The 27,013-nt window shown below is 38.7% G+C and overlaps 1 protein-coding gene across 1 annotated transcript in view; it reads right to left on the bottom strand.

Annotated features, from left to right (window-relative positions):
- LOC106880049 (glutamate--cysteine ligase catalytic subunit-like) overlaps positions 1–24,529 on the bottom strand; it is a 63,646-nt gene extending 39,117 nt beyond the window's left edge. Inside the window, exons 1-4 of the mRNA XM_089343445.1 lie at positions 19,504–24,529; positions 10,019–10,238; positions 6,104–6,210; positions 1,588–1,695 (exon numbers count right to left, since the gene is read on the bottom strand). Coding sequence (XP_089199571.1) covers positions 1,588–1,695; positions 6,104–6,210; positions 10,019–10,168 — 365 coding nt within the window. The 5' untranslated portion in view covers positions 10,169–10,238; positions 19,504–24,529. The remainder of the gene's footprint in view (positions 1–1,587; positions 1,696–6,103; positions 6,211–10,018; positions 10,239–19,503) is intronic.
- Positions 24,530–27,013: the final 2,484 nt, after the last annotated feature.

The following is a 27,013-nucleotide window of genomic DNA, read 5'->3' on the forward strand; positions in this document are numbered from 1 at the left end:
GTGTATATATATATATATATATATATATATATATATATATATATATATATATATATATATATATTCTTTTACTCTTCCACTCGTTTCAGCCATGTTGTTGCAGTCATGCTGGAGCACCACCATGGTCTTGCTGATTTCTTGAATCTGGGGTGTTTCACATCACCACTCCTGTATGTGCCTTTGTCCCAGCTGTTGGCCCATTTGATGTATAAGGGAGTTTGATTCCGCTGCCCTCGTCTGTACCTCATGCCAGGCTGTTGATTCATCCAGTATTGTAGAGAAAAGGATTTCTAGATCCTTTTTGAAGCCACCTACTTCCACCACATGTAGATTTCTTAATTTTTGTAGCAAAGCATTGAAGAGCTGTGGGCCTTTGAACCCTAGGCTATTGCAGGACCTTGTCCTGAATTTAGACGGAGTGGATGGTACCTTTGGTACAATACAATGGCGGCCAGTTCTGGCATTTGTATAATACTCAATGCCAAAATTAGGTAGTGGCCCTTCTAGAGTTTTCCCTATGAAGACTATTATATACCTGTTGCACCTTCACTCCAGAGAGTGAAGTTGCAGTTTTTTTTAGCCTATCCCTGTAGCTCATCCGCTGCACTGTTTCAGTCTTTTTAATGTAGTGGCGTTGGACTGCTTCAAGCTCCACTGTTTGTTTGGCACAATGTGGTGGCCATAACTGAGAGCAGTAGTCCAGGCAGCTGAGAACCAAAGTTCGTCATAGTGTTGACATAGTTTCTTGGTTTCTTATCTTGAAGGACCTTAGTACCCATCCTTTCAGTTGTCTGCACTTTGCTACCATCTTGATAATCTGCATATGAAATGATGCATCATTGCACATACTGATCTCCAAGTCTTTCTGCATGTGACCCTGAGATTGCAGTGCCTTTGGGTCCTGTATATATAGACTGTAGTGTATTCATGAGTTGATAGTGCTGTGCTTGAAATTTTCCAGCATGTTGTTTACTTTGGCCCACTTGTATATCAAATTCAGGTCCTGCTGTAAGCTTGTGACGTCATTGCCTTTGATAATCTTGTATCATAGATATAGCTAGTAACCGTGGCTGTCCAAGTAACCGTGGGCATGTTTAAGAGGACTATTATGAACAGTAATGGCCCCAGAACAGTTTTCTGATGGTCGCCACTTCAATTATTGTGTATCAGTGAAAATATGTGGTTGTAGTTGTCTTCTGACTGCTACTTTTAGCGTGCTGGTGCTATCTGTAGAAACCTTAATTATTAATTAATAATTTTTTACCTCATGGTATTTTTTTATGCATGCTATGCCGCGTGATATTATAGCAAACAATAATATCCTTTAATATATATATATATATGTATATATATATATATATATATATATATATATATATATATATATATATATATATATATATACATAGAAAGAGAAAAGATGAAAAAACACAGAAGAGTTGTTTTACAGGATTAAGAAATGTATTAAAGTCATAATAATAAAGATTTACAATTTATATCCAACACCAGGATATAGAAAAAAATAAATAAAATATCAAATATTTTTGTATAAATGTAAATAAAGTAAATTCAAAATATTATGGTTACCTTTCTTTAAAATGTTCTTCTGTACGGTTCAAATCGGTGATGGAACAACCAAAAGGGTTCCTGGGTTTGCCTTCCATCATGTATTCAGTATACTCTGGAGTCCATAGGCTTTAGTATTTTGGTTTTAAAAAAGAGAAATTTTATTTAACAAAATGAAAACAAAGCTTTCAGAAACCAATCACAATTTTCAAATGTATTTTTTTGTGTGTTAAGATATCAGGTTGAGTAAAAAGTAAGCAACGTTTCGAACCATGAAGAATTTGTACCGAATTTTTGCAGAGTTTTGAATATTTTTTTAACATTGTTTTGAAATTGTCTGATAATACAGACAAATGCCCAAATGCATCAATAAATTAACATTGATATTTTTTTCACTGGTGTTACAATCATCTGAAATAAAACTGTCAAAACGCGATATTCGAGCAATTTTGCTATTCAACTTCAAAAAAGGACGCAAAGCAGCTGAAACTGCTCGCGATATCAACAACATATTTGGTGAGGAAATAAGCAGTGAGGGGTCAGCTCGAAAGTGGTTTAAACGATTTTGTAGCGGAGACCTGATCCCTGAAGATTGCGAGCGTAGTGGACGCCCATCTGTCATCGATGACGGTCAATTAAAGACTGTCTTTGAGAAAGATCCACGTAAAACCATTCAAGAACTGGCAAAAGAACTTCAAGTTAGCCAGAAAACTGTCTGCAACCATTTGCATGCGATCAGAAAATTAAAAAAGCTTGACAAATGGGTACCACACGATTTGAATGAAAATCAGAAAATGCGCAGATATGAAATTTGCTTGTCGCTTCTCTGTAACCAGACCGATCCATTTCTCAACCGTATTGTAACTTGCAATAATAAAAAAACGATCTTCGCAGTGGTTGGACCAAAATGAAGTACCGTAAACCTTCCCTAAACCTGAGCTCTGCAAAAAGAAGGTTATGGTGACTGTTTGGTGGTGCACTGCTGGACTCATCCACTATAATTTCTTAAAACACAGAAAAACCATTACTGCAGAAACATATTGCCATGAAATTGCCAAAATGAATGAAAAACTGCTACTCCTCCATCCCAGACTGGTCAACAGAAGAGGGCCAATCATTCTTCATGACAATGCTCGATCACACGTTTTGCTAATGACACTCTAGAAGGTGAGGGAACTTGAGTACGAAGTTCTTCCCAACTTATTCCCCAGACCTTTCTTCTACCGACTACCACCATTTGAAGCACCTTGATGGTTTCCTGCAAGAGAAGGAGTTCAAAAATCAAACCGATGCTGAAAGTGCATTCAAAAAGTTCATCAGATCCAGGACTCCAGATTTTTATGTTACCAGAATAAACAAGCTTGTAACTCGTTGACAAAAATGTGTTGATTGTAATGGTACTTTGATGAATAAATTTTCCATATTGTTGAAATATATTGTGATGAATTTCAAGTTTCAAAATGTTGTTTACTTTTTACTCAGCCTGATATATTCCTCACTATCTTGTTCTGACTTTAAATTTCATCTGATATTGCTATATTCCAACATTTTTCCAAATGAAATATAATATAAATAAAGAGTGGAATACTTCGCTTTTGTATTTGGTTTGCAAAATTCTTTATATGAATTCGTGTGTTGAGTCAATTTTTTTTGTGTGTCTTGGGAGAGTCATCATGCCAATATTAATAACACATGCACATGTTGTTGTTTCTAGGGATAGTCATCATGCCAATACTCTTAGTAACACACCTGTTCAATTCCATTCTTTTATTATTAGTCAATTGGTAAAAGTGGCGAGCTGACAGAATTGTTAGCATGCCGGGCAAAATGTTTAACAGCATTCCGTCCATCTTTACGTTCTGAGTTCAAATTCCACCGAGGTCGACTTTGTTTTTTATCCTTTCGGGGTCGATAAATTAAGTACCAATAAAACACTGGGGTCGATGCAATTGACTATTCCCCTTCACAACAAAATTTCAGGCGTTGTGCTGTTAGTAGAAAGGATTATTACTCAATTGGTTAAATATCTATTAGTAAAGAAAGAACAAATAAAAACAAAACAAACTGTTTAACCAATAAATTTATTAGTTGGATAGATGTTTAACCAATTGACAAATAATAAAGAAGTGGAATTGAACCAGTGTGTGTGCTAAGAGTATTGGCATAATGACTATCCCTAGAAACAACAACAAAAAAAAGTAGAATAGCATAGTGTGATATTACATGACATGGCGGAAACAATGCGAAAGGAAATACAAAGTGAACTACAAAAGTAAAAGCAGAATGACACTAAAAGTTTCAACTTGTATTACGATATTTAGGGGTTATGATCCCTTTCTCAGGACAAATAGATTAAATGAGAGAGAGAGAATACGTCGTTGCTCACTTATTCCATCTCTCCACATGGCTTACGGAAGGGGTCATGACACCGAAATATCTAAATATCTAATATGCTAAAACTACAAATGCTCTGTTTTCTGTTTTGCATTTCATTTTCACATTGTTTCGGTTTTCGCAAAAGTGTTTTATCTTTTGTAATTATTAAATAAACCAATTTGAAAGATTAGGACACAAAATATCATAACTATATCACTGTAATGAAGTGGTCTTTAATGTTTTTGTCTTCAGGATACACTGGAGGTTAAATAAAAAAAATTGCTTGTACACTTCACATAGGAAGTTTAAAATAAAAAGGTTTTAAAGATTAAAAAAAAAGACACGAATATAGAAAACTGTTGCTTACTTTATTATATTAATCAAATTTAAATATAATATAATTATGAATAATAAGGTGGCAAGTTGGCAGAGTGGTTAGCACGCCGGGCAAAATGCTGAGCAGTATTTCGTCTCTCGTTATGTTCTGACTTCAAATTCCTCTGAGGTCGACTTTGCCTTTCATCCTTTCGGAGTCAATAAATTAAGTACCAGTTGTGCACTGGGGTCGATCTAATCGACTGCCACACCCCACCCCTACCCCAAAAATTTTGGGTCTTGTGCCTAGAGCAGAAAAGAATATAATTATGAATAATTTGTATTTCAAGATACCCAAGATTTGATATGGATTTTCTAATGCCTTAAATTATATTTTAAAACACTTCTGATACTCCTGGACACCTTTTGTGGTGCATAGTTTGAGAATCACTGCTGAATCGCTTTAAAAAAAAAACCAGTCCTGAAAATATTTTAATTACATTTTTATTTTAGTTCACAATTCAGTTCTGTATTTCTGAAATAAAGTGCTTATATTATGTATACTGTTTATGTTAGTCAATTCAGTCTTGATTCTTGCTTTCGCTACATTTCAGTTGTTGTACACTCCCGCCTTCTTCAGGTGCCTTGTGTTGAATTCGGTTGTTGCATCAGAATTTCGAATCTAACACTTTATTTGATCCACTGGGGTACACTGTTCTTATTCTGGGTTAGGTTCGAAATTCCAGTATAGCAGCCGAGTTCGATACAAAGCACCCAAATTGGTGGAATTTGAACTCAGAGCATAAAGACAGATGAAATACTGTTAAGCATTTCACCCGGCGTGCTAACGTTTCTGCCAGCTCACCGCCTTAATAACCTTATTATAAAGGCCACTAATTGAGGCAGAAGACTAGCAGCTTTGAAGGGAGGAGATTAGTTGATATCATCAGACACAGTATATGACTGGTACTTTATTGACCTCAAAAGGATGAAAAGCAGCTCTGACCTCCATGGGAATTGAGCTCATGATGTAAAGAGTTGAAACACGCGAAGCATTTTTTTCCAGTGTTCTAACGATGCTGCCAACTCCCTGAATATACAATGAATTCTAATTTAAGCACAAGGTCAGCAATTTAAGAGGTGGGAGTTATTTGATACCACTAATCCCAGAACTTGATTGATGATTTGTTATATCGACCCCCGGAGGGATAACAGGTAAAGTTGACCTCAGCAGGGGTTGAACTCAGACTGAATCTTTTGATTTAATACAGATAACAGTATGGTTGAAGTAACTACTAAGATGACATTCAATGTTTGAACCCTATTAAACATTATATCCAACGAGATGAGACAAAAAAGAAAAACAGGTTCCAATGATGTAAGTCAAGCCACTCATCTTTCTCTTGCCTCCTTTCTCTCACACTCTCTCTCTGTCTTTCTTGTCCTCTCTTACCTTCTCTCAGCCTCTCGCTCTCTCTCTCTCTCTCTCTCTCTCTCTCTTGTCCTCTCTTACCCTCTCTCTCTTTCTATTCCCAAATTATTGTTTAGAATAACTTTCATCATCATCAAGGATTAAAGAAAATTTGGTCCACAGAATTAAATTCACCGAGCTGGCAGAAATGTTAGCATGCTGGGCGAAATGCTTAGCAGTATTTCGTCTGCCGTTACGTTCTGAGTTCAAATTCCGCCGAGGTCGACTTTGCCTTTCATCCTTTCGAGGTCGATAAATTAAGTACCAGTTACGCACTGGGGTCGATGTAATCGGCTTAATCCCTTTGTCTGTCCTTGTTTGTCCCCTCTATGTTTAGCCCCTTGTGGGCAATAAAAAAATAAGAATTATATTCACCTTGATTCTGATCCCTTTACTTCAGGACATTCAAGTAAAGACATGGAATTCAACAGTAACTGGACAACTCGTTTTTCATGGTCAAATCGTATTAACGAATATTCAATCTAAAAAAGAAATCAGACCAGTTATTTTTAAATATCAATTAAATCAGGCGTGTTAAACACATTTGACTTTCCAGCCCGGATAAAGACAATTATTTCTTAAAAACCGCATTCACTATGTAGATCAGAGTAAGTAGGTAAATTGATATGCAGAGATGCATGTGAAAAACTAACCCACGTTATGTGTGGGTGTATGTATGTATAGACAGACAGACAGACAAGCAGACAGACAGACAAGCAGACAGACAGACAGATAGATAGATAGATAGTTAGCTATCATCATCATCATCATCATCATCATCGTTTAACGTCCGCTTTCCATGCTAGCATGGGTTGGACGATTTGACTGAGGACTGGTGAAACCGGATGGCAACACCAGGCTCCAGTCTGATTTGGCAGAGTTTCTACAGCTGGATGCCCTTCCTAACGCCAACCACTCAGAGAGTGTAGTGGGTGCTTTTACGTGTCACCCGCACGAAAACGGCCACGCTCGAACGGGTGACACGTAAAAGCACCCACTACACTCTCTGAGTGGTTGGCGTTAGGAAGGGCATCCAGCTCAGTAAATCATAAATCCGAATGAGAAGTTATAGAGCAGGAGAGTAATTAGATAAAGATGGTTATGGCCAGTCTATGGGCTTATCCTAGGTTTCACATCCATGAAGCGCTTAGTGGGGCTGCGTGGGCAGGAGGAGGGGAACAAGCCAGGTTGGAAAGTGGGGTTAGAGAAGAAACTGTGGACCGGGAGGTCACGTAGGTTGTGGGCTCGTTTGAAGGAGGGAAAGGGTAGGTTGGGGAAGATGTGCGAGGTGGAGGGGTCGAACTGGAGTCGCCGGAAGGCTTAGAGACTGGTGCATTGGAGAGGTGGTAGGGGGATAGGTGAGGGGAAATGAGAGACGGGCAGTGGTGGAGCAATTGCAGGGAGAGAGCATATATATATATATATATATATATATATATATATATATATCCGAATATATATAAGGCAGGATGTGTGTGTGTGTGTGTGTATACGTGAATGTAGTTTATGCACGTCCACAAATTAGCACGCATGTCGCTCCAATTTTAGGAGGAGATTCGGAATGACTCAATGTGCATTTTCGTCAACTTTCTCTCTCAGAGGTACCTGCATATACCTGTAAAAATCGATTTTCAACCATAACTTTTACCAATTTCGAAGTTTGTGCCTGAAGGAGAGAGAGAAATTGTATGTTTGTGAGAGGGAGGGTGAAAGAGAAATACATTTTGTTTGCCAGCGTCTAACAGAGTATTAACAGTCGTGTGGTAAGCAGCAAACAACAAGCAAAAAGAAAAAAAATACCTTCTCTCTCTCATCTCACTCTCCCTCCCTTACACACACATGCCAGTTATCTCTCTTTCTTTCTTTCGTTCTTTCTCTCCTTCTCTCACACACACAGCAACATTATACACAAAACACATGTTGCCAAAAAGAAATAGACGCTATCTTTTTATAGTGAGTATGCGAGACAGAAAGTGTGGTGTGTATGTGAAGTTCTTTTGTTAGTGTGAGAGAGCAGCATGTGTGTGTGTGTAATGTTGCTGTGTGTGTGAGACAGGGAGAGAGAGAAAGAAAGAAAGAGAGATAACTGGCATGTGTGTAAGGGAGGGAGAGAGATAGAGAGGGAGAGTGCGCTCTCTCTATCTCGTTCGCGTTCTTTCCCAACACTTTTTATCGAAACTGCCGAATTGATGTAAACAAACCTGTGGTCTGATTTTCACGTTTCTAGGTATTGTACCGTAAATTGCCATTTCCAAAATATATTTATTTTAAATCATTTATCCGTATTTATCCGTATATATATGTAAGGCAAGATGTGTGTGTGTGTGTGTTTTGTTGATATACGGGCAACACACACACACACACACACACATACGAACATGTATGCGTACAAAAAATATGTATGCAATTGGTGTACATACGTGCGTGTGTGTATGTGTGTGTTGCTCATATATATATATATATATATATATATATATATATATATATATATATATATATATATATATATATATATATATATATATAGGATGATAAATTGAATATTAATTCAATCTAAAACCAAGTGGCCTAGCATATAACAAATCTGAAAATTCAGAAACAATTGTATTACATGTGTATAAAGGATGACCACTAGGTGGACATCCAATATACAAGAAAGAGGTCATCAACGACCCAACCACAAAGAAAAATAATGTTCTCCAGAAAAATTTCGCAAAACGCCAGAACAGGACAAAATGAGAAACATACAGAATAAAGAATTATCTATGGACTGCTGCAGTTTCGAACATTAACATTTTACTTTCGTAACATCCGTGTTCTCGTATATATATATATATATATATATATATATGTATATTTCGTATGTGTATTTCGTGTGCAAGATTCTTGATGTGGATACGTGTGTTGAAAGAAATACAATTAAACCTTGGGAGAGGCATTATGCCGGTAATAAACAGGGAGAGGTAATAAATAGGTATATTTGGTGTTAATTTGCTTCAGCTTTATATTACATTAATCTTAATCTTATTTCGGCCAGAGTTCTTTCGTCACACTTCTGTGACCTCATCAGTGGTCCTTTGTTTCCTTCTTTCTTATGTGTGTCTCACCTTGCTAACTATCAGCCATTTTGTATTTTGTATTCCTATTGTATGTGTCTACGCATGCGTGTCCTTCAATGTGTCTGTGTGACGAAAGAACTCTGGCCGAAATAAGATTAAGATTAATGTAATATAAAGCTGAAGCAAATTAACACCAAATATACAGTGCGTGTGTTTTTATTGGCTAAACTGGCAATATGACCATCCCCAAGTACAACAACATCTGTTTCAACACACGATTTCACATCAAAAATCTTGCAAAACAAATATATATATATATATATATATATATATATATATATATATATATATATGTTTTCAAAGGGATGGCATGTGTAACCTGATCACCTCTGTCGATCAAACTCCCAACCCATGCGCTCCAGTTGCAACACTGATTCTGCCCAAATTTGACGTAATGTTACTTAGTTTGGTTTGAAATAAAGAACTTGATTAGCTTAATAATCACAAATTAATCCCGGGCAAAGCCGGGCTATACTGCTAGTATATATATAAATTTAGTAAATGGAGTAAAACGCATATGTTAACTGAATACTTAATTCGGTTAAAATGTCTTACGTTTAAGCTGGTTCCCATGCATTTCCCTGAAGAGAAGATTACATTCTTAACAACATCACCGATTCCTATGGAAGGTATAATTTGTAATCTTCGAAACATATGTTGGAAATAAAAATATTCAGTTAACATATGCGTTTTACTCCATTTACTAAATTTATATATTTACTCAAGTACCCAAAATAACAAGGAGTCTCTACCTTATAAACAGGAGTTACACCACAGTCATTTTGTGATCTTTGCTACCATGGTATCTATTAACCAATTTATTTTGTCCGAATTATTTATTAATTAGGAGAAAATAAATACATATAATATATATATATATATATATATATATATATATATATGTGTGTGTGTGTGTGTGTGTGTGTGTGTGTATGTATATGTATGTATTTATGTATTAACACAACGAGCTTCCACACAGTTTCTGTATCAACTAAATTCACTCCACCCGCAAAGCACTGGTCAATCTGAGGCTAAAGCAGAGAATACTTACCCAAAGTGCCATGCTGTGGGACTGCTATTTCATAGCATGCCAGTGGCTACATATAAATTTTCAACAAAATCGGAAGAGTGAGTTTCAAGCAGAAAAATAAACTACATGTCAAGAACTCACCTCATCGCCCCAATAAAACGGAAAATTTTTAGGGTCCTTATATTTCTTATACTGATGAACAAACTGCCTTCTTGCTTGTCTTTTGATATGTGGAATATAGGGTTTAATCTCTTCCCATTTCATTAGAGTACCGTCTGTAACAAAGGCCATTTTTATTTTGACTGACAAACGTTTCTTTCATCTAGTTTTACTTTGTTAGATCTTTGCTGTTCAGTAAGGACTGTAAATAGAAATTAAAGAAAATAGGAAACTTTAACGTGTAAAACCTTTCTCAACCATTTTTTATCTATCGACCCCTTTGATTACTATTTTATTCTGGTAGACTCTTCATAGCCATTTGATGTTTTAAAAGTAGTTTTATAGAATCTTTCAAAATTCCTATTTTGTTTTGCACACATTACCCTATGTAGGTTGAACCATGTTAAATATTACAGAAAAAAGCCAAGATGTTTCTTGCAATACATACCAATATGTATATGCATCCAACGACGCACAAATACACACACACACACACACACGCATGCATTCATACATAAATCGATCCACAGGCACATACATGTGTGCAAACGTACATACATACACAGATACTTACCTACATGCACATACATACTTACACATACATACGTATATTGAAATAAACACATATACACACTTATATATATGCATATGCACACATACATACATACATACATACATACATATAAGGAAATAATTTTATTCTCAAACGCAGGATAATGCTTGTTATATAGCATGAACAGAATAAACTATCCATAATTTGCAGAAAAATCTGTCGGCTGCCAGATTTTTCTGCAAAATATGGATAGTTTATCTTGTTCATACTATATTACAAGCATTATCCTGTGTTTGAGAATAAAATTATTTCCTTATATGTATCTTTCAATACATGTCAATGCTTTTAAAATTTTGTGTTTTGACTTTCAACGTAAGTTGAATTTAACATACATACATAAGTACATACATAACTGTCAGTCTGGATAAGCTTGGATTTTCTGAAAAAGAAGTCGTCCAACTGGTTCACACATTACAAATACAATCTGTAAGTGGAACAGTAATACTATGCAAGACTTTTCTCAGGTTTAAAATGTGACATTGTTTTCATCATCTACATTCCAAACAAGGAGTTTTGTATCTTTGTTAGAAACCAGCTCCTTCTTCAGAGAAAGAATTTGAATGATTAAAAACAGAATAGAGACATACATACATACACACACATGCACATACACATAGATACATACATACATTCAGTCATACATACATACACACACACATACATACATTCACACACACGCACATATACATACTGACGTCATCATTGGTTGTCCATCATAGTTTGACGTTGACTGTTTTGTTCAGAACTTCTTTGGATAGTAAGGCAGTTGGCCTCGTCTCACCACCAAATTGTCTCTCTGGGCATCCACGTCATGTGCCATGTGGTGTACAAGAGTGCAATGTGTATGGGCGGCGATGATGCTGTCTTGCAGTAGCAGTTCATTTGCTAGTTGTAGCTCAACCATTGTCTGATGGTACAGATCTTCCACTTGGTTGCAATAACCTTCAAACCATTAGTATAGAACCCCTCCGCCTTGTCGGCTATCCACATCCTGCTACCTTCATCTTCACTGTATTCTTTTCTACTCTAGGTACAAGGCCTGAAATTTTGGGGGAGGCAGTCGATTAGATCGACCCCAGTACTTAATTTATCGACTGGTACTTAATTTATCGACCCCGAAAGGATGAAAGGCAAAGTTGACCTCAGCGGAATTTGAACTTAGAACATAAAGACAGACGAAATACTGCTAAGCATTTCGCCTGGCTTGCTGACGTTTCTGCCAGCTCACCGCATTCACCATATTCCTTGCACAATTCTACGGATGGAAGGGGCAACTTTCTCTCCCCTTTACGGCCTGTCAACTTGTCTACACATATGCATATGGACATATGATAGTAACAGCCGGTATCTCACATCTGGCTATTCCTGTTTACCCTTTCTTATCATCCGACTATATATGAAATGCGGTATAATGGATGTTATTCAGGATATATAAGGGCCCAGAGAAAATATTCTGGGAGCAGAAAAGAAGAAATTTCAGCAATGCCTTGAATTAATTCGTTCCCGAAGAACACTCGTAAAGCGAAAACTCGTAAACAGAAAATAAAACTTTTAAACTCAATGTCTAGTAAAGCGGTTCCTCGTAAAGTGAGGTACACGAAAAAAAATAAGAAAGAAGAAATATTGAAAAAGACTCCATTTTTATTTATACAAAGAATGTGTGAAGGAGTTAGGATTCTTGGGTATGAAACCTTTCGACACAGCCGTTTCCCTGCTGCGTATTTAGCATCGCTGGTTCTATGCTGATTTGTTTGACATCACTCGTTTTTAACGTTTCTCTCGTTCTCTCCCTCATTTCGCTCTCTTTTTACTCTCTCCCTCTCTTTCTCCTTTTATTCTTTTACTTGTTTCAGTCATTTGACTGTGGCCATGCTGGAGCATCGCCTTTAGTCAAATCAACCCCAGGACTTATTCTTTGTAAACCTAGTACTTATTCTCTCATTCTTTTTGCTGAACCCTAAGTTACAGGGACATAAACACATCAACATAGGTTGTCAAGTGATAGTGGGGGACGAACACAGACACACAAATACACACACACACACACATATATATATATATATATATATATATATATATATATATATATATACGATGGGCTTGTTTCAGTTTCCTTCTACCAAATCCACTTACAAGGCTTTGGTCGGCCCAAGGCTATAGTAGAAGACACTTGCCCAAGGCGCTACGCAGTGGGACTAAACCCGGAACAATGTGGTTGGGAAGCAAGCTTCTTACCACGCAGCCACTCTTGTGTGCGGGGAAAATTTTAGCCATTTTTCCGCAGACTGAAAAAGCGATGAACTTTAACCGATTTTCGAACCTTATTGTGCTCTCATCAGAGGTGTGTCAGCATATTTCTTCTTAGATGCATGGGGAGAGGGAAAGCATTTATGCCAATTGTGTTCAATTTATAAATTGCTATATCTCTCTCTCTTTCTCCCCCTCTCTTCATTTCCCACTTCTTGTTTTTCTTCTCACTCTCTCTCTTTTTTTCTATTCTCTCTCTCTCCCTCATATACACTTTCTTTCTGTCTGCATGTATCAATTTCTGCATAAAAGCGCATGGGTATGTGTGCATGTTTGTGTGTGTGAGTTTGCCTCCAGCGCCCTCAGTACAGACTGAATGCTCAGTCAACCATGCCAAATGGTTGCACCCAATCGTCTCATTTCGAGAGTTCTTTATATTTATATAATGTTTAAAAATTAAAATTTAGGTTAAAAATTAAAATCTAGGTTAAATAATATATTGCAAAAAAAATTGCAAATTGTGCTGTCAAGCGTAACTGTCTACTCTTGCTATTCACACTGGATTGATATTTCAAGTTGATCAATATTACAATTGTCAGGTATTGATACTAATGTATTTAATTCTACATAAAATTTATTCTGTAAAACATTGTCTGGGAAAAGTAAAGCAAATAAAGAATAAAACATGTAATTAGTAACATAGCTATACACATAATACACATATATGCGTCTATAGCGTTAAACTAATACATCCATTTGTTGTTTACACCACCTGTCTTCGTCTGTTGTTTTTTCGTAAATTTTCCCATACATATACATATATATGCATATATATATATATATATATATATATACAAACATATATACATACATATATATATATATATATATATATATATATATATATATATATATATATATATATATATATACATATATATATACATATCATCATCATCGTTTAACGTCCGCTTTCCATGCTAGCATGGGTTGGACGATTTGACTGAGGACTGGTGAACCAGATGGCTACACCAGGCTCCAATCTGATTTGGCAGTTTCGACAGCTGGATGCCCTTCCTAACGCCAACCACTCCGAGAGTGTAGTGGGTGCTTTTACGTGCCACCGGCACGAAGGCCAGTCAGGAGGTACTGGCAACAGCCACGTTCAAAATGGTGTATTTTACATGCCACCTTAACACGGGCCAGTCCAGCGGTACTGGCCACAAACTCGCTTGAATGTCTTTTCACATACCACTGGCACAAGTGCCAAGAAGGCGACGTTGGTAACAGTCACGCTCAAATGGTGCTATTTACATGCCCCGGCACGAAAGCCAGACACCTGGTTCTCTGGCAACGATCATGCTCGGACGGTGCTCTTAGTGATTTACTGGTACAGATGCCATCACGATTTTGCTTTCGCTTGCCCCAACAGGTCTTCGCAAGCCGAGTTTAGTGTTCAATGAAGACGTTGGCATGGGTGCCAGTCTACAAATTTAGTTCGATTTCGATTTCACTTGACTCAACAGGTCTTCGCAAGCGGAGTTTAGTGTCCAAAGAAGGAATGTTACGCATAAGTGGGCTGGCTACATCCCTGGCAGAGGCCTTGGATTTTGGTCTCACTTGGCTTGCCGGGTCTTCTCACACACAGCATATTTCCAAAGGTCTCGGTCAGAAGTCATTGCCTCGGTGAGGCCTAATGTTCGAAGGTTGTGCTTCACCACCTCAGCCCAGGTCTTCCTGGGCCTGCCTCTTCCATGGATTCCCTCAACCGCTACGGTGTGGCACTTTTTCACACAGCTATCCTCATCCATTCTCGCCACATGTCCATACCAGTGCAATCGTCTCTCTTGCACACCATAACTGATGCTTCTCAGGTTCAACTTTTCTCTCAAGATACCTACACTCCGTCGGGTATGAACACTGACATTACTCATCCATCGGAGCATACTTCATACTTCATTCCTTGCGAGCTTACGCATGTCTTCAGCAGTCAAGGCCCATGTTTCATTGCCATGTAGCATGGCTGTTCGTACACATGCGTCATACAGTCTGCCTTTTACTCTGAGCGAGAGGCCTTTTATTGCCAGCAGAGGTAAGAGCTCTCTGAAATTTGCCCAGGCTATTCTTATTCTAGCAGCTACACTTTCAGCGCACCCACCTCCACTACTAATTGGTCACCCAGATATATTGTTTTCTGCACATTTTCAGTGTTTATTGTACCTGAACATGTCACATACAAAAACTAACTTCCTAGTTAACCTGCCTTTGATATTGCTGCACCTCTTATGTGTCCATAGCTTGCACTGGGTACATCTTATAGAGTTTCTACCTACACCTTTTCTACAGATCGAGCAGGGCCATCTACCTGAAGGGGTTTATGTTTTGTCTACCTTCCTACTTGTTAGAACTTTGGTTTTAGCTAAGTTGACTCTAAGGCCCTTCGATTCTAGTCCCTGCTTCCACACCTGAAACTTCTTCTCTAGTTCTGATAGTGACTCAGCAATTAGTGCAAGGTCATCAGCATAGAGGAGCTCCCAGAGGCATCCTGTCTTGAATTCCTCTGTTATCACCTGGGGGAACTATAATAAATAGGAGGGGGCTGAGGACAGAACCTTGGTGGACCCCTACCTCTACTCGGAATTCTTCACTGTACTCATTTCCAACCCTCACCTTACTGACAGTGTCTCTGTACATGGCTCGCACAGCTCTCACTAACCATTCTTCTATCCCTAGTTTCCTCATTGACCACCAGATAAGGGATCGGGGGACTCTGTCAAAGGTTTTCTCCATGTCAACGAAAGCCAGGTACAGAGGTTTATCTTTGGCTAGGTATTTCTCCTGTAACTGTCTTACCAGAAATATAGCATCAGTGGTGCTTTTCCCTGGCACGAACCCAAACTGCATCTCATCTAAACTGACTCGCTCCCTAATTAGTTGGGCTATGACCCTCTCCGTGACTTTCATTACCTGATCCAACAACTTGATACCTCTGTAATTATTTGTATCTAAAGCGTCACCTTTACCTTTGTAACAATTGACTATGGTGCTGCTACACCAGTCATTGGGTATGACTCCTTCGTGTACCACCTGGTTAACAATACGGGTGACTAGGCTATAGCCGACACTGCCAGATATTTTGAGCATCTTGCAGTGATTCCTGATGGGCTGGGGGCTTTCCCTGTCTTCATACTCATAATTGCTTTATCTACCATGGAACTGTCAACTCGGATAGCTGGTCCCTCTGTTGGGTCGACATTCGGCAGATTCTCTTTATTGAGCAATCTTTCATAGTGGCATCTCCAAACCTTCTTCTTAGCAGCCTCATTTAGAGCAAGCGTACCATCATCCATGCGAACACATTTCTCTCCCACGACATCACGATTCTCCCTCACACACTGTCTTGCAACACGAAATACTTCAAGTCTTTGGTCCTCACGGCGCAGAACATTGGCAAACTTTTTCTTATCTGCTTCCCCTCTGGCTAGATAAACCTGTCTCCTAGCTTCCCTTCTGGCAGTCTGATACAATTCCCTGCTACCTCCATTCTTCCAAGCCTGTTTCTTTTGTCTGATAGCCCTGTCAACCACACTGTTCCACCACCAAGTTACTTTGGGTCGAGTGGGGACTTTACACCAGCCACAGATCTGGTCGGTGGCTCTCAGCAGGTTGTCCTGTAGGAACCACCAGTTGTCTTCCATGTTGTATGATGCTATATCCCCTTCTATTTCGTCAAATACTTCGAGTAACATGTCTCTAAATCTCTGTTCGTTTGCTGGATCTTTAAGTTTCCAAACCCTTCTCCTCCAAGTCGGTCTACTTCTGGGCATCCTTTTTGCCTTGATCCCGAAGTCGATAACTACGAATCTGTGTTGAGGGGTACATTCTTCGCTAGGGAAGGTTTTGGCATTTATAAGCCGCCCTCTTTCCCTATTTCTGACGAGGATGTAGTCGATTTGGCTAGAGTGTCTGCCGGAGCGGTAGGTAACTAGGTGACAGGCAGGTTTCTTGAAGTTGATATTGCAAAACCATAAGATCGTTTGCATCACAGAACTCCAGCAGTCTGGTTCCCTCCTCATTGCGGGAACCGAAGCCATAGCCTCTATGTATACTATGGAAGCCCCCTGCATGACCATTGAAATCACCAGCCACAAAGAGAAGGTCCCTGTCATCCGTCAATGAGGTAGTTTGCAGGGGGGTGTCATAGAATTGGTCTTTCTGCCCATCCGGTAGCCCCGGTTGAGGGGCATAGGCCGAGATGACAGTAGCTAACCTATGATGAAGCACTAGCCTAATCTTAAGTACTCTGTCATACATACATACATACATACATACATACATATATATATATATATATATATATATATATATATATACACACACATATATATATGCATATATATATATATACATATATATATATATATAAGGTAAGCAGAGTTAGCGGCTGTAGTAACCGACTAAGGGATAAAATATCCGTATTTACTATCGGTATCAGTTAGCTGTGCTATCCCTGGCCATGGGTATGCAGGCACACTCTGCTCGTAGAGTACAGGTAACAACAGAATAAACAAAAGTTTATTAGGAATCAGATTTAAATAATCAGAAAATGAAGAAAACTTTAGATCAACAAACAAAACAATTGGACCACATGTGTAGCTTATTATTTAATAATAAACATGAGATAACATAACATTCATGTGACATAACAATTCTTACGGCCGTTCCCGCTTCCGATGCAGCTTCATCAGAGTGAATGCAAAAGCATCCAAAAAATAAACAAAAGGAAGAGAGAATTGGAAAGAAAACATGGCTTAGAGAAGAAGCCTGGGGACTTATATATTAAAATCATACATTCTTCCATCATAGGGCTTCGAAGTCAGTAAACAAAAGAGTGATCTAGCAATGGTCTAGGGAAAAAATGTTTTCAGATTATTTCCATATAAAGGGGTAACCAAGATGTTTTAAAAGTTGTGAAAAGAAGTTAGCAAAAAAATAATACAAGAAAATTGCTGACATGTCTAGAAAGAGAGCAGTACCTGTGTTATCATAAAAATCTCTGGCAGATATTTATCCAAAACAATACCGTAAGGTACGTATGATAGTGAACTTACTGAAATATTACAGAGAACACCACTTGTTGTTCACAATAGGATAGACCGAAGTCTATCCATCTCTACAATTGGTCAATTCTATTTTATTTACATATCCATTGAAACAGTTTTAACTTTTGCCCTGAAATGAAAAATGTGAACCCCTACCCTACTCCCACCCGGTCCTCCCCTCCCCCAGCAGTCACCAACCCACACTCTGCCCCTCCGGACAGACACATGCACAAATATCCAGGTGCCCGAAATTCCCCTATCCCCAACCCCAAAAATGTGTCATACCGTGGTTTATAACCATTCAAACAGAAAGTTAAGAAACAAAATAAAAAAAGATGAACTCCCATGTTGGTGCACGTGACAAGGTGTGAGGGTCTGCCCGAGCACTCCGGATGCACCCTGGTGAGTAAGGAATGGACCTGAATACAGAAATTGACGCAAGTAAATTTCCACCAACAGTGAGCTTTCGTAACCTATATCTCAGAAACGACTAACTGATAAGAATGTAATGAATTAATTCTTATTTTAAATGTGTTAAAAAGTCTAAATGAGGTTGCTCAGATTGTGCAGTTGAGTGGCCTTCATTTCATTTTACATTACTTTTAGCCATCTTTTGTATTCGTTTTTTGCTTTGAGACCTTGTGCTTCCAGTAGACTGCACGGTACAGTGGTCTGTAATTCACCACAAAGTACACCAGAGCTGATACAGATTCCACAGGGTACAGCAGGTCAAAAACTATTGTAGACATATGGTACCCCAGACAGGATATTATAGTAGACTGCCGGGTACAGTAGGTCAGCATGCTATAAAGACCATAGTGTATAGTAGGCCAAACATTCGTGCCCTAGATGAACGAACATGACAAATAACACAGAAGACAGTAGATGGTATAATATAGAAGTTACAATATACAGCACTCAACTATGTTGACCACGGGACAGTTGATGGGAGAGTCTGCTAGAGCAACTTTGATATGATTGGAATTAAAAGAGGAAATGATTTAAAGAGAACCTTATCAATACAACAACAACTACAATAACTTTATTGCATCTAAAGTAAATAAATATAATGACAATCCTTTCTTCTATAGGTACAAGGCCTGAAATTTTTAGGGAGGGAATTAGTCGATTACATCGACCCCAGTTTTTAACTGGTACTTGATTTATCGACCCCTGAAAGAATGAAAGGCAAAGTCGATCTTGGCCGTATTTGAACTCAGAACGTGAAGACAGACAAAATACCGCTAAGCATTTCACCTGGCATGCTAAAGGTTCTGCCAGTGAAATACTGGGGTTGAGCTAATTGAATGGACCCCTCCCCCAAAATTTCGGGCCTTGTGCCTAGAGTAGAAAAGAATAATCCTTTCTACTGGAAGCACAAGGTCTCAAATTTGTGGGGAGGGGACTAGTTGATTACATCGATCCCAGTGTGTCACTGGTACTTAAGTATTTTGCCAGCTCGCCACCTTAATAAATATAATAATGATAAAAATATTGAGACTCACCTTGATGTTGAAAGAGACGGTGTTTAACGTTACATTGTGTGGACCAAGTAAATATATTGATACAGCTGCAGATAAGACATGGATACGTTTGTCCAAAACACAAAATAAGAATTTATAAAAAATACAGAAAAGTTGAATTTCAAAAATAAAATAAAACAATTTTTATTTATTGAATCCTTTGGGAATATTTGAAACTTAGTTCACACATTTATAGAAAAAGTAATATTGAATAAAGACACCAACAAATAAAGATATACAAACGTCCGTCCTAAATTGAAAGTATGTAGTGAGACCTGCAAGTAAAAACAGTGCTGTTGTTGTTGTTGTCACTGATGACCCCAGCTCAGTTTTGATCGAAGGTTTTGCAGCCGCGACCATTATGTATATATTTTTTTTTTTTCAGACACAGTGTATCTAGGATCACATCATTCAATGCATTTTGCTTTGGTTGCAATTTATTTCAGGTTCAGCAACCACAATGAGATTTATTATACAGAACATGCTGACATCGCTGTGTGGTTATGAAGCTCACTTTTGCAACCATGTGGTTTCAGGTTCAGCCCCCCAAACCCCACCCCACTGAGCGGCACCTTGAGCAAGTTTCTTCTGCTATAACCTCAAGGCCAACCAACACCTTGTAACAAGTGGAAACTATGTGGAAGTCCATTGAAAATGTGTGTGTGTGTATCTTTGGGCTTGTATTTTTCCTCTTACCAATGCTAGACCACTGGTGTTGGTTTTTTTACATCCCTGTAATTTAGCAGTTTGGCAAAGAGTAAGTGCTGGACTTTAAAAAATAAAGACCAGGTTCGAACTCACCAAAAACCTTTCAAGGAGTGTCCTGGCATGATCACCGTCTAATAACTGAAACAGAATATAAAGGACAAGAGCATGGATAATTGAATTTGTGTACCCTCAACTTGAAATACATAAACTGGATGAAGACAAGAACTACAGCAACAAGAGCAAAAACCAGAAACAATGCTGGAAATCTATCTTCTTGTCACTGGTCATGAAGCAACTGGTCATGAAGCAGGGGATCCATAACATTTTGAGCTTTAGGGCAACAAAAATATATGTCCCCCACTGACTTTTCTAGCTCCCTAGCAAAAAAAAAAAAAAAGAGATTTAGTGATTAGAGTTTCTGGCTCACAGTTGTGAGTTTGATTGCCAGCAGTGCATTGTGCCCTTGAGCAAAACACTTTATAACACGCTACTCCAGACCAATCAGCTGACAAATATGTGTTGTACCTATAATTCAAAAGGCCAACCTTGTCACATTCTGTGTCACACTGAATCTCCCTGAGAACTACGTTAAAGGTACAAGTATCTGTGGAGTGCTCAGTCACTTCCAGTTTAATTTCACGAGCAGGCTGTGCTGTTGATCAAACACGTGCCATGAGTAATTACCCAGTTGGTGATATTTATGTAGTAAGACACACAAAACAGATAAGCTAAACACAGGTGCGTGACTGAGTTGGAGGCAAATTTACTTCTGCCTTTATAGCGCATAAAGAAAACACTGTTGTAGGAATGTACACAGCATGTATGCTATGTGTAGTTATAATATGGAGATTGAAAGGCAAGGGCAAATTATGCCTACCTAATCTACAAACAAATCAAATATTTTGCATTTTATGCATAGTAATGAAAATAACCTTCATAATTTTATTGAATTAGGTGCATATTTTGCCATAAAAGGAAAATGTTGCTATTGATCTATTCTATTCAGGGTAAGCACTGCCTACCTAGGCAGCATATCCCTGATTTATATATACCATATGTAAGAATTATTTCATGTCCTTTTGAAAGTTGATATAATTCTTATGAGCGATGATTTATATTTCCAGGTATTTCTAAGTAACAGGTTGTATTCTTCGATCGTTCTCCAACTAAATCCTGATAATATTCAGCATCCATTACATTAAAGGCGCCACCTTTATCTACCTCTTTGATAACATTTATTTTGTCGTTTAGGAAATGCAGTTTCTTTGTTGTATAACTACGCTGTTGCTTGTGTCACAGCTGCAAACACTACTGTCATTGCTCCAAACAATGATTCATGTCTGTTAATATTAACCTAGGACTAAGATGGGAAACTGGTGGAATCCTACAATATGTAATGTCATGTTTATAATATTTTACTTATTCTTCCTTGCAGCTGAGTAACTGCCATTCAATCACTGTTCATTACCATTGTATAGAAGCAAAGTTTTCCTTCTCTGTTGTCCATGCTGGCATGGGTTGGACAATTTAACCAGGGATGGTAAGCTGAGGAGCTGCACCAGACTCCTGTCTGATTTGACAAGGCTTCTATGGCTGGATGCCCTTCCTAACATCAAGCACACTGAGAGTGTAATGGGGGCTTTTACATGCCACCAGCATGGGTGCCGGTTGCGTGACACCAATATCTGCAATGACGACAATTTTCCTTGGCTTGATGGCTCTTCTATTCAAGGACAACATATTCTTTTTTTGGGGAGGGGACCAGTCGATTAGATTGACCCAGTACGCAACTAGTACTTAATTTATTGACCCCGAAAGGACGAAAAGCAAAGTCAACTTTGGTAGAATTTGAACTCAGAATGTAAAGACATGAAATACCGCTAAGTATTTCGCCCAGCGTGCTAACGATTCTGCCACCTTTCAAGCACTGCATATTGCCAAAGGCCTCAGTCATTTGTCGTTGCCTCTGTGAGGCCCCAAATCTTGAAAGGTGCTCTTTACATGCCACCAGTATGGGTGTTAGCTATGCAACACCAGCATCAGTGTGGCCCAATACTTGAAACGTGATCGTTACATTCCACTGGCATGGATACCAGTTACATGACACTGACAATGGCCACAACTATGATTTCACTTGGTTGTTGTTGGTGAATAATTGAAAGGACACAATTGATCCCTTCAAGAAAAAACCATCATTCCTAATTGCCCGTGACCAGGTGAAGCGGAAAAAGTGGAGAAACTGGAGGCACAGGCAGTTATGTTCATTGATTGTTTTCGTTTCTGAAAGTGTTGCTGCTGCTTATTTAATACAGGTAGCAGTGAAATGATCAGAGAATAGAAGATGGCTTCAGAGAGCTGTGAAAGAAGGAAATGCAGATATGCAGATGTGGGAATTAGCAACCAGCTTAGAATTTAGAAGACAGTACTCCCACTGTCTTCTTGACACTGGAAGGAAAAGCTATAGAAGTTGTGCAAGAAATAGATATCGCTATTATAAATACTGATGATTAAATGGGATAACTATACCAGAAATTGGATACACCTTTCCATAGATTGAAACCAATTATTGTTTATCGTGTATGAACCATTTGAACAATATGAACAACCAAAGGAAATGACAGGGAGTGACTATTTCATCCAGTGTAATCAACGTGTTGCAGGACATGGAAACAACAAAATAATTTACCTGACACTTGTAATTGTGTGTATCATCATCATCATCGTTGTCGTTTAACGTCCGATTTCCATGCTAGCATGGGTTGGACGGTTCAACCAGGGTCTGCACCAGGCTCCAGTCTGATCTGGCAGTGTTTCTACAGCTGGATGCCCTTCCTAACGGTAACCGCTCCAAGAGTGTAGTGGGTGCTTTTTACGTGCCACCAGCACAGGGGCCAGAGGAGGCTGGCAACGGCCACGATCAGTTGGTGCTTTTTATGTGCCACCGATACGGAAGCCAGTCAAGGTGGCACTGGCAGACATAGAAAAGCACAAATCTGACATCAGGAAAATGGGTAACTGATGAAAGCTATGATGTGTGTGCTAATTCCGTCTGCTATGTCAAAGCAGATAAAATACGTTTTGTGTGACTACACACCCAATGCTTCATCAGAAACCAACTCCTGTTGCAGTGAAAATAAAATATAAAAAAAGGTTGGATGTTATTTATAACAAAAGAAAAGTGTGGACTTGAAATAAAGTGCATTATGATCATACAAAGATTCAATCATAGACATATTTCTTGGAGGTCTTATCATCAGATCTTATCTGGTGTCCTTTTTTATAACACCTCCCACTACTTCAACAGCTTGAATGTTGGAAAAGATGCCTACATGACCAGTGATCGGAGTACAATTTATTTCAAGTTCCCTGTTTGGTTTGGTTGTAAGAAACATCCAACCTTTTTTTTATTGTTATTGCAATTGGAGGAGTGCTGGTTTCTGATGAAGAGTTGGGTGTGTGTCCACACATATTTTATCTGTGACAAACGTTGTGTTGATGAATCAACAACAAAGGAGATGATGATTTCATGTTTTTCAGAGAGACAATTGGTTCTGTAGTCATGGGTAGTGATGCTTCTGGAACTGTATATGGCACAAAGCAGAATGTGTTTTGGAAACACTATCAGATCAAATAAGATAGGAGATCTGGGAAGGAAAAAAATACGTTTGCACTGGTGTAGCTAGAGTGTGTGCCACTTGGGGCGGCCCTTTCGTTTGCCATCCCCGGACCCCACAGAATACACATATTGCCTACAGCAGACCCAAAAGTGCTGCCCAGGCAAAATTTACAGAGCTGTGATTGAGCATTCCTTTCCCATCAGTAGCAGAGAAACACAGCTGTTCTGTATGTATTTGTCCACTGTCTTGGCATTGCCAACTGGTGGAGTTATGTTGAACAGCTGTTGTTGTGCGTGAACATTTGACTCTTATAAGCCAAGTCCATAGTAACGGTTGCCCAGCCACCTTCTTTTAATCAGGCAGGTAAGGCAGTTTTTCTTTGTCCAGTGGGTATGGTAAAAGAGATTGTCAAGTGGATGAGGTTGAGAGGTTTGAGGACAGAGACATTCCTCTTTGGTACTGTCTTCACTGGGTTAACTTACTGAGGTTTAGGTTTATTTTTTCTATTAATTTCTTTAAGAGAAAAAAAACATTAATTTGAAAAAGATGCAACTCAAAATGACATAAGTTGAGATATGCCTGTATATATATATATATATATAAATATATATGTTGTTGTATTTGGGGATGGTCATGTTGCCAGTTTAGCTAATAAAAACACACGCACTGTATATTTGGTGTTAATTTGCTTCAGCTTTATATTACATTACATTAATCCTATTTCGGCCAGAGTTCTTTCGTCACACTTCTGTGACCTCATCAGTGGTCCTTTGCTCTCTTCTTTGATGTAAAAATAGATTTTTTTGCACACACACACACACACAAAATTGGTACTATTCAAGAAGAGTGGTCCTGGTGCGCGCACTCGCTAGTCGATCCTACAACGATTATCTAACGTGAATGCGCAAAACATGTATGAGGGTTCTTTTAAAACAAAGTAAATAAAACACACTGTTTGTAAACATGTCAAGTAAATAAACACGTAGAATCATAACAATGCCTTCAGTGAGTTGTTTATTATCCCATCAAGAACAAAATAATACATAACATGGTGGCAGCAATAAATACTAATCGAAAACAGTGCCTTTACAACAAAACAGGAAAACAACAAACCTAAAATTTAACAAACTGAATATTGCTTCGTCTTCGGGGACACACACACGAGGATCAAAAAAATGGCAGCCTCCGTCGCCGTACAGATGAATCTACATCCGACCATGAACTGGTACGTGGATGATATCGTGGAAGCGTTCAAGAAATTTAAACAGAAAACTCAACTGGCTTTCAAAAGCTTCCTTAAAGGTACAACTGCCGATGAAAAGGGAAGCTACATCCTTTTATGGACGGGAGAGAAGGGTCTAGACCTATTCAATAGTTGGGATATGTCAGAATCGGATTGCAATAATCCAGACATACTTTTAGAGAAATTTGAAAGGCACCTAGAGCCCAGATCAAACCATAGAATTCATAGGTATGAATTCCAGGGCCTGAAACAAGACCCACAAGAAACAACTGACAACTTCCTGTCCAGACTAAAGAATGTTGCCGAGAAGTGCAAATTCAAAGAAAAGGACGAAAGGATTGCTGATCAACTTCTATGGGGGTGTGCTCATAAAGAAGTCCAGAAATCTCTCATCGGTAAGGATGCTCTCCAGCTGGCAGAGGCAGTAGATACTGCAAGAGCATTCGAAGCCACTACCAAACAAATGGCATCACTTACTTTACAAACAAACACAGTAGGCAGCAGTGTAGATATTGTATCTAGACATAAGACGAAACATACCCACAAACAGAGAACATGCCAGTACTGTGGTACAGAGCATGAGTTCAATGACCTGAGGAAATGTCCTGCATTCGGTACACACTGCAAAGCATGTGGAAAACCCAACCACTGGGGAAAAATGTGTAGACTAGCAAAATCTCAAAAATATAAGCCCCAATTTTCAAAGTGGAGTGGTAAGAGAAGATAAAGAGATGTACATGCCCAACATCTGGAAGAAAACACCTCAGAGGAGTAATTCTTGGCAGTCGGCACAATAAATGTGCATGAGATGGGAAATGACAACCAGAAAAAAAATGAGGCATATACAACAATACAAATTCAAAGGAAGTCAGGCAAGAAACGAATTATCATTGACTTAAAGCTGAAGATTGACACTGGAGCCCAGAGTAATATCTTACCTATCAACCTCTACAAAAAGATGTTCCCAGAACACATGATACAAGAGGATAAAGTCAAAGAAGGAATCATCACTGCATAAGGAGGTACCAGGATTCCACAACTGGCCAAAGCAACCATTACAGGGACACACAAAGGAAAAATAATCAAGTGTTCTTTTTATGTCGCAAGAACAGGACCTGCAATTCTTGGACTTGATACCTGTCAAAAGCTTAATATTGTGTCAGTCAACGGTGAAGTGAAGGCAGCTCCAAGCAGGATTGACAGAAATATGCCTATCAAAAACCTCACAAAATCACCAGCCAGACTATCCTCACATGATAAACAGGAGATGGAAGGACTAAGTGTCAAGGTCCACCACATTGTAAATGTGACAAACACAAAGCTGGAACAAATCAAAGAGACCAGCAAAGACGAAGAACTCCAGCTCCTTACTCAGATGGTGATTCAGGGGTGGCCAGAGAAGAGACATCAGGTGCAGCCCCTCATTCGTGAATATTGGGCCATCCACGATGACATAGCAGTGGAAAATGGAATCCTGATGGCTGGATCCCGAATAATTATACCCAAATCAATGCAAAAAGAAATTCTAGAAAAGATCCACCAAGGGCATCTGGGAATGGAAAAATGCAAACTCTGAGCCAAGTCAGCTGTATATTGGGTAGGCATGTACAAAGATATAGAAAAGATGGTTTCTGCATGCCACATCTGTCAAAAGTACAGGAACACACAACGAAAGGAGGAAATGATATCCAGTGACATTCCAAGAAGGCCATGGCAAACTATTGGAGTAGATCTGTTCACAACGAACCAAGAATTGTACTTGATTATGGTCTGCTACTACTCCAAATTCCCATTTGTGAGAAAAGTGAAAGACCTGAGAGCCAAAACAATAACTACAGTGGCTCGAAGACTTGTAGCAGAGCAAGGAATACCAGAGCAGATCATTTGTGACAATGGAACCCAGTTCACATCTCAAGAATTCAAA

Source organism: Octopus bimaculoides, chromosome 27, assembly GCF_046866305.1.
Source record: "Octopus bimaculoides isolate indiv1 chromosome 27, ASM4686630v1, whole genome shotgun sequence".
NCBI classification, from domain to species: domain Eukaryota; kingdom Metazoa; phylum Mollusca; class Cephalopoda; order Octopoda; family Octopodidae; genus Octopus; species Octopus bimaculoides.